The 9,874-nt window shown below is 28.7% G+C and overlaps 1 protein-coding gene across 3 annotated transcripts; it reads left to right on the forward strand.

Annotated features, from left to right (window-relative positions):
• The first annotated feature begins 261 nt into the window (after positions 1-261).
• LOC108454823 (transcription factor TCP13-like) lies at positions 262-2,191 on the forward strand. Of its 3 annotated transcripts, none has more exons than XM_017753409.2 (2): positions 262-551; positions 973-2,191. In XM_017753409.2, the coding sequence occupies exon 2, from the start codon at positions 1,004-1,006 to the stop codon at positions 1,859-1,861; it is 858 nt and encodes a 285-aa protein (XP_017608898.1). In that variant the 5' UTR covers positions 262-551; positions 973-1,003; the 3' UTR covers positions 1,862-2,191. The 3 variants fall into 3 exon arrangements, with proteins under 3 accessions (XP_017608898.1, XP_017608897.1, XP_017608896.1); XM_017753408.2 differs by having other exon boundaries at positions 262-427; XM_017753407.2 differs by having other exon boundaries at positions 273-580.
• The last annotated feature ends 7,683 nt before the right edge of the window (positions 2,192-9,874 follow it).

Genomic DNA, 9,874 nt, shown 5'->3' on the forward strand with positions numbered 1-9,874 from the left:
TAACTAAATTAAATTAAGCCTCTAATCATCATATCATTGAGATAAATAATGTTTATAATAGTCGTAGTTTAACTCGATAGGCATTGGTATTGTTGCCGGTGCAAGAAAATATGAGTTTAAGTATACTGAAATATATTATTCAATTCTATTTAAGGGAGAAGGGTTGAGAAGAGATTATACAAATATGATAATAACATATAACGAGATTAATGTTGAAAAAATTGTTTATAATGATGTTGAAGAGAGTAAATGATAAGATTATCTAGTAGCATAAATATTTATTTAACAAATGGGAGATATGCACCACGTGGAAGCCCTACAGCCATTGCTTTTCTTCATTATTATTTTTTCTCACTTCAATCCTTCAATGGACTATGGTCGGTAGAATTCCAGCATTTTTCTTTTCACAGATGGATGAACTTCACCAGTAAGTTCTATCTCTCTTACAAGTAAAACCAAAAATTTTGACCTCTCAATACATATCATCTATATACACATATATATATATATATATAAGCAGGTTTGTGTGACTCCATAACCAAAGTTTCAAGGTTTGTTCATTCAAGTGTTTGATATATTTGTAAGTTTTTCACATTTTTTGCAAATTTTCTTTGGAATACCTAATGATTTTTTGCTTTATTTCACAGAATCTGGTCTTTCTGTGAAAACCTAGATCTTTTTTGAGTATTAGTATGAGATCTGAATTACATCTTCATAGTTTGAGCTTTATTTAGCTTTTCTAAAAGGGCATGAAAAAATCTAGGGTTTGTTCATCTTCTTCTTCTTCTTTTCAAGTTTAGGGCATATGTAGTTATAGTTCAACAAAATTCTCATGATTTCTTTAGAAACTTTCTTTGTTTTTAAAGGGAAAAAATTGGGGTTTGTTTATTTTTTATCATTAATCAATCAATTTTTATGTGTTTGTTGTTTTTTCTTCATGCAATTTCGCAAATTCCAACTGGTTTTTTTCAGCTTCTGATGCTTCAATAATGAGCTACATAAGATGATTTCAAGTTCAAAAAACACAGATTTTCCGACAAGACAAGACGAAGACGACGACAAAAGAAACGAAACCAACAAAGGTCCATCTAGTTCTTCTTCTTCTTCGCAATGGTTAAGGTTAAAAGATCCGAGAATCGTACGTGTTTCAAGGGCCTTCGGGGGCAAAGACAGGCACAGCAAAGTTTACACCATACGAGGATTAAGAGACCGAAGGGTAAGGCTGTCGGTTCCTACTGCCATTCAATTGTATGATCTTCAAGACAGGCTTGGTCTTAATCAACCTAGCAAAGTCGTTGACTGGTTGCTTAATGCTGCTAAACATGAAATCGATGAACTCCCACCTCTGCCGATGCCCCCACCGCCGGCGAACTTTCCGATTTCCGATGCATTTTGGAGGACTAAATCGAAAGAAGTTACGAGGGATGTAATCGATGATAAAGATGATAAACATAGAAGAAATGAAGGTGATGATGATGATGATCATGGTACACAACTTGTATCATCTGGTTCATATTATCATTTCCAACCTTCTAATTTCCCTTTATCATCACATTTAGCAAGCCATGGATTTGCAGTGCATGCGCCCCAGGTTGATAATTTCAACGTTGTGGCAGCACCATTGCCATCGGCATTATCACTATGTCCATTACCACCGCCGCAGCCAGGAGGCGGAGCACCACCCTTGTTTCCGCCTCATGTGGTGGATCCTAGACAACAAGTTAACCATTTTCAGATGCTGAGTTCAGGTGCACAACAAAACCTCTTGCTTAATTCTCTCAACTTTCCACCGATAACCCAATCTTTTAGACCCTTCCAATTGATGCCTCCTAGGTTTCCCCATAATCAACCAGATAAATGACCAAAATGAAAATCAAATATCATATGGGGAAAAATATACTGTTAATTTGAATCTATTTACATAATTGCAAGGCATCATGGGGGAGATGATGAAATTCAAGTGTGTTTTAGATTATCATGATGGGCTTAATCATATTATCAAAATTCCCTAGTATACGATATAATTTCAACACACATTCAGCCTGAGAAATGTAAGTTTTGTAACCACTTTTCTTAGGGCTTTGTGTTTGGTTTTTGCTTCATTTTGGGTGGTTTGGAAAAATAAGAACTTTCATACATTTCAATGGGATGCTGCTGAAATAATTGAAATACATATTTGATGTTGTATGAATGGCTTCATACTATGAATTAATTTTTATATATTTCTTGATAATTTATAAAGCTATTTATTAATTTGATGTCACTCATCAATTGGTTTCAACTCAATTAGAAAATTTATTTTAATGTCCATTCATATTTAAAATAAATCATATTATTTTAGGATACTTTAGATTTTTATTAAAATAAAAATAAAAATATGCATATAATAGAATCTGAACCCGTGCCGATTGGGTTAACAAATCTTTGAATTTCCTACTCAACCAAAGTTTTATTTTGATATTTTTATACATTTTAATTTTATTATGCACACTTTATTATCTCTATCAATTGTATATATTAACAATGTTGTTGATTGAGATGGTGTCACAAATTCACTCAACACCAATTTAGGACTGATGATAACATCATGATAAATAATTGTTTTCATTTAGTAATCTTAATGATGTATCATGTGTTTAAATTTTGTTTTACTTACAATTTAATCTATTTTTTAATATCGTATATATTTCATGTGTTATTATTAATTAGTTTCAAACCATACATTTCATTATATAATTATGTCATTTTTAAACACAAATTTGTATTATAAATACACGATTTCCACATGAATACGCGTGTGATAGAGTTTCTAGTATTGTTTGTGAGTTAAAATTCTCCACCATCGGTGTATCAAATAATATATAATATATATATATATTGCTTAATAGTGTATAAATTTTTAAAAGCATAAGGATAAATTTAGCTCTTAACGTGTACATCTTTTGTTAAATAAGTCTTTTTTATATACTAAATTTAGACATCAACTTTTTTAAAGAGAGTTGAGTTTGACCATGGACCTTTTAAAAAGAGTCAATTTAATTTTTTTAAATGAAAATAATTACTAAAATATTAAATTTTTAAACATGAAAGCCCGCATGACAATCTACATGCATTTCATGCTTTCCTTTTAATTTTACAAACTTTTTATATTTTTGAAATTTTGAATGTTTTTACTTTGAGTATTTTATAATTTTTAATTATTTATTGACGTATATATAAGATAAATAGTGTCATGCCAATGGAAAGTACACTTAGACTGTTACACGGGTTGCCATGCTGAAATCATTAGAATATTAGTGTATTAGTTAGCATTTTCTTTAAAAAATAATTTAACTCTTTTTAAAAGGTTATTGATTAAATTTATGTTTAAAAGAGAATAATAGCTAATTGACAATAAATTTTTCATTATATCTTTTTAAGCTAAATAAATGTAAATTATAAAAAACTAAAAATAAAAAATTGAAAATAATAGTCATTTTCTAAAAATAATTAGATTTTGAAAAATAATAAAACTTAAAAAATACAAAAGTTTTTTTTGGTGAATGTCTATTTCTAGGTGTAGTTATTTGTAAAACTTTTAAAAAATCTTAAATACCCATAATTATTCTATGTTATTGTACTTTTGATTTTTTTTAATTTTTATAATTGGGTTCATCTATTTAATTTGTGAAATTAAATTTAGGGTGTGTTTGATAAACTATTAAAATTTTCAACATTAATATATAATTTTGATAATCATAAAAATTTTCACTTAATTCAAAATTTTCAATAAAAAAGTGTTGAATAAAATAAACACGTTGATAATTGCTCATCACTTAATGTTGAAAAGATTAAGTAGATCTTATTTTTTTAAATCTAAACTAAAATAAATTATTTCTTTACATTGTTAAAAATTAAATATTCAAATTATTATATTTAATTTTATTAAAAACCAAAATAATATAAAATAATATATTAATAAGATTAAAATTATAAATATGTAATTTTAAAATTAAAATTTATTATTATCGAATATTTAGTACTTAGTTTTTATTAACATAAAAATAGATTTATTATGTAAATTCAACGCTTATAAAGTTTTAAACTAAAAATTTTGTATTTAATTTTTCCGCTTAATGTTTTTGTTTATCAAACAAAACTTTAGTTAGAGAAATTATATTAGTACTAGATTATGACACTCACAATGTGTGAAAAACAAAATTATGTAATAAATATATTTATAAAAAGCTTGATATAAAAAAATAAATTAGGCTTTTGTTGAAATGATAAAGCAAAGATGTTTAAAATTATAGTGTTTTAGACTCGGATCTCATACGTGTGTATTTTTCTATTTTTATATAAATGATGTAAAATGAAAAATTACTATCAAAATAATATAATTTACTTTGTAAAACAATAATATTTTAGTCATTATCCAACTGAGTTGGTACCTAAATGACTTGCGACACCAATTCAGTCAAAAGCTTAATATGTAGTATAGATAGATAAATAGATTTTTCAACTGTATTGGGTCATTATACAAAACTAATAAAAATAATTATATTATTGCACACCAATTTATACAATAAATTTATAAGAAAGAAATTGATATAAAATTGTCACTTTGGTTGAAATAATAAAGTTGGGGCAACGAAGATTGTGATATATTAAGTTTAAATATTATGATTCTCATTATTTGTATGAATTTTCCTAGATTTACCATCAAAATATTTTCTTTTTTGCTCTGTGAAAGGAATGGGTTTTGCTAATTTAAAATATAAGTTGAGACCTAATTGATGGTTGATACTAATTCAGTTAAAAGTTTTATGTTTAGTATAGATATTTATAAAAACATATATTTATGAAACAAATATATTTATAAAAAAGTAATAAAAAACAAATGGAGTTTTTTTTGTTTAAATTGTAAATTAAAGATGTTTAAAGGTTCAAAATCTCATTACGCATGTAATTTTTTTAGATAAAACATGCAAAAGATAAAAATATTTTCAAAATATTATAATTTACATTGTATATAATAGTATTTTAGTTATCACTTAATTGAGTTTGTGTCACAAATAACTCTAAAGTTTGATAACTAAAATATTAGTCGTCTAAAGAGATATGAAAAGATGTAAAGTGTAAGTAAATTACTCTTCTTTTTCCATATTGAATATTTTCTTTGCATTAAGCAAATAATTATACATTTTAATGTACTTTATATCCATGATCTATGTAATCAAATAGTAAAAATAAGGATGAAAACATGTAATACTAATAAATATTATAAATACCAATAAATGTTGGGTGCAATGATAAGACATATTGTGTTTTCAAGATTCAAACCTTGAAGACGATATTGTTGGGAGAAGCAACTACCGTAAATCAGACATGAAGAATACAATAAAATAAATGTTATAAATGCAAAAGTAGAAGAAGAATAGTACTGCAACTCTTCTGCAGAAGATCCAACAGGATAATGTGTAGCAGGTTAAAAATTAGGGTTAAAAAAGGACCTAACATCGAAAGTTTATCTGATGAAATGAAAAGATGGTCTGTGGTCCTAAAACCTAAATACATTGAAGGAAAGAAAGAAGAAAACAAAAAAAGGTTAAAAGCTTTTTGTTTCAGAAGTTAATTTATCATCTCTGGTCCTTCCTTTCCGGAAAAGAAGATAAAAAAGCCCCCACCAATGCCATGTCTGATATGGATATTTCTTCTGCTTATGAGATCTACTTATTATCTTTATGTATATAGTATATTACAATGTAAAGTGTCTCTACATTTTCATATTTTCACATTTAGTCCAACTAATGAATGGGACGTTTACATTTTCTTTTTCTTATTTATACTCAAATGCCCTTTATTTTTACTTTTAATTATGATTTTAAAAATCATAAAAAGAGCCCATAAGTAATAGTATGCTTTGCATTGGATTAATTATTTTTATTATATAATAAAGTAAAATTTGAAGGTTAAAGTATACTTTTAAGTCTATATATTCGTCATGCATTTAGAAGTTAGCTTTCATACTTTTATTGTTAAAAATTTAGTTTCTATAATTTTCAAATTTAAAATTTTAGTTTCATTGTTAGCACCATTGCATTCTTTTGTTAAATTTGTCGAGAGTCTTGAAATTTTTAAAAATTACTTACACGGTAACCATGTAACAAAAAAATTGCAATGAACGTGAATATAATTGATAATTTCAATGATGTTAACAACTCTTAAAAATTATATCGTCATTTTAATCAAATTAAGTTTTTTTGGGGCTAACCAGTGACATTGAAAATTTAAGGTACCAAATTATGTCAAAGAGTTGAAATATAAAGATTAAATCTTAAATTTGAGTGTAGTACAATGACCAAAATTAAAATTTAATAATTATTATATAATTTATAAAAAAATTTAAAAACTTGGTCCAACTCATCATGCCAAAATAAATTTTTTGTTAGTATAGTATTTTTTAAAAACAATCCTCATCAAAAATTTAATCAGAGTAGTCAACAATGTTACCAATTTGTACTCAATATTAAAAAAATAGGACCAAATTATTGTAGAACTTAAGTATAAAAATTAAATCTTAATTTTAGACATAGTAGAGGGACCAAAAGTGATATTTAACCACTTTTCTATGAAAGGCAAAAAAAAAACCTTCTAGAAGATGTCATTCATTTGATAAGAAATAATAAAAAAAAGAATAATAAAAATTCGAGTGGCTAAAACAAAAGTAGCTACTTTCAAAGTAGTAGAAAGTAATGATTTGAGTGAAAAAGTCAAAATTAGAGTCGAAAAAGGATTCCTCACTTTTTTCTCTCATTCAAAATCGTACATGAAACTTTCATCTCGTTCAACTCCTAAGTGATAAAAATGAAGAAGAACTTATTTCCTTCTTCCTTCTTTTTTATTAGCTTCCTCATGTATGCATAAGATCAAACCTATTCAATTTTTAAAATGGATTACTTATCCCTAACTTTTTAAGGAATTCTTCATCAGTGGTTGAGAATGACTGATTTTTTTTCAATTTTTTCGACATTGATTTCGTAGGAGCAACTCAAAAAGATTGAGAAATGGAAACATTTGATTAATTTTTTTTTGTTAAATTCATTGGGATGACATTTTGAATTTTTTTTAAAATATTCACACAGTAACCATGTAACAAAAAAAAAGGCATTGCAATGAATGTGAACTTAATAGATAATTTGAACTGTGTTAACTACTCTTAAAATTTACATAGTCATTTTAAATGAAATAAAGTTTTTGGGCTAACCAATGATATTGAAAATATAAGGTGCTAAATTATGTCAAAATTTTGAAATATAAAGATTAAATCTCAAATTTGAGTATAGTAATTGAGACTAAAATTGAAATTTGATCATTATTATATATTTTATAAAATTAAAAGAAAAAATTATTCCAACTCATCATGCCAAAATAATTTTTTTTTAGTCTAGAATTTAAAAACACGTTAAAAATTTAATCATTATCAACAATATTAATAATTTGGACTTCATTTTATAGAAAAATAAGGACCAAATTATCATAGAATTTAAGTATTGTTAACCAGTAAGGTGAACAAAGAAGGAAGACAGTTGTTACACGATGGTAGATTGGGTGAAGATTAGGACGGATATCCTTTTTTGTGGGAGAGTCTGAGAACTGAAAAAAGAGTGAGTACATGAGAGTGTATGAGTTGTTTGCTTGGTCTTTTTATTGTAGGAGACATATTTAGCTACGTGTCTTAAAACCACTGACATGGAAGTTTGATTTGATATTTTTGGCAGTGACGGTGATGCTACGTCTGTACACCCCGGATTTCGGGGTTAGAAGTTTTGAGATTTGTAAGTAGGGTCAGTGGCTAGATCGAACATTTGGGTTTGTTTTCACATTTTGATATGAGAATGGACCTGCTGGTCTAGTGGTTGGTTATGTGTTAATGTGCCTTTTGATTCTGGGTTTGAATCCTCAAGTGTGTGTTTTGAGAAATTATTTTGTTCTTTATCTTAAATTTGTTTTAAGTTTTAAAGCATTTATTTATTACTTTTATTTTTTTATTTTTTATCTAAAAAATACTCAATTACTTCATGTTCTTTCCCTATTTTTAGATATCTGTAAACTTTTTTGTGTTTTTTTCTTTTTCTCTCTCTCTCTCTTCTTTCTTCCCCAAAATTAATTTCTTTTAATTCTTTGCTTCTTCCGCTATTTGTTGTCTGACAAGGGAGTTTTGTCTATGTGTATTCGTTTATTCAAAAGTGAAAAAGCTAGGTTTTATTTTTGGGTATTGTTAGAATTTCTTTCATTTTCTATTTACTATTAAATTGAAATTCTTATAAATTGGTATGTTCAACTGAGGTTTCTGAATTGGCTTGGTGGAGCGAGTCAAATGATTCTGGGTGCTCGATATTTTGTCTAAGGTGTGGATTCAAAAACTCTTCCTTTTTATTATCGAAATTTTGATTTGGTTCTGTGAAATTCGACATATATCGTGTGTTTCTGAAACTGACTAATCAATGTGTTGTTTTGCTATTGAATTGTATGAAAATCTATATGTTTTGGTATATCTCTGAATTACCAAAGGTTAAGCGTTGGTTTCGTTGCCAAAAGCACGTTTTTCAGCCTGTTTTGGTGTGGTTTCGTGACCACATGGGTGGCCACACGAGCATGTACCGCACACAGGTTGTTCACACGGCCGTGTGAAATTGGGAATTAAGGTTTTTGGGTGATTTTTGGTGCCACACGGCCATGTGGCTATGATTTGGGGATTTTTTCGGTTTTCACACGGGAGTGTGCTTTGGTCACATGGGCGTGAGGGATTTCCATATGGCCGTGTATACTCTACACTTATTTTTGGCACTTTTGGACAGTGAGTTACACGGGTTACACACACATGCATGTGTCCCTTCCACACGGGCGCGTGTCTCCACACGGGCGTGTGTAGCTTTCACATGGGCATGTAGGCTTCCACACGGCGAAGGCACTTCCACACAGCCAAGGCACACAACCGTATAGCCCTATTTCACAAATTTTCATTTTGTGCGGATTATGACTTATTTGTGTTCGTGTGTGTTCCGACCCTCGGCTAGACCTTGGTAAGGGTGGTTAGGACTCTCTTTTGGCTCGAACTTATGAGTTATTTGTAATCATTGCACTAATTTAATGATTTGATTAAGAGTTAAGTGATGTTACCTAGTAATTAAGTACTGTTATAACTGATTCTGAATTTGGTCGATTGAATATGTGAACCTCTGATCCCATTTGACTGATGTATGACTGTTTGTAAGTTGAGTACATTATTTTTGTAAGTTTGTTATTGATCTATTCGCATACATATTTGCATAAAATTTTGGGTTTGGTTACGAAGAGAAGGAAGTCTAATCTGATATGGCAGTTTTAACTTCAACTTATTTGTACAGCGGTTTATCGTAATGTACTGTACATATGCTAGCTTAGTTGCCTATTGTTATTTCAGTGGCTTAGTTCCACATATGTGTGTGTAGGGTTGGATAGAACTTTCAAGGTCCTATGTGGTGTGTAGGGTTGTTTGGGCTTGATATAGCTCATATGTGGTGTGTTAGGTGGTCAAAGTGGTGTTCGGTTGGTTGGGCGGGATTTCTAATTATTACATAATTCACATTTCTGAGCCTATGTTTGTTTGTTTGATTAATTAGCATCTTAATGAAATGCTCTGATTAATCCATATATGTTTGGGTACATGTGTGCTTGGAATGACAACGTATATGAGTTAGGGTTGTTAATGTTAACCCTTAGTTTATCAAATTGTCGTTTGAGCTATCCGTATGTTATTTGTAAGCATATGATTCGTTTTCTAAACCATCTGTTGGACTACCATATTTTGTTTTCGTCTGTTTCAGACTCATGCTGAGCTCCTGTAGCTCAC

Source organism: Gossypium arboreum, chromosome 9, assembly GCF_025698485.1.
Source record: "Gossypium arboreum isolate Shixiya-1 chromosome 9, ASM2569848v2, whole genome shotgun sequence".
NCBI classification, from domain to species: domain Eukaryota; kingdom Viridiplantae; phylum Streptophyta; class Magnoliopsida; order Malvales; family Malvaceae; genus Gossypium; species Gossypium arboreum.

Excerpts from the sequence above, each read along its gene's own strand:
- LOC108454823 (XM_017753409.2), top strand. The coding sequence starts at position 1,004 with ATGATTTCAAGTTCAAAAAACACAGATTTTCCGACAAGACAAGACGAA.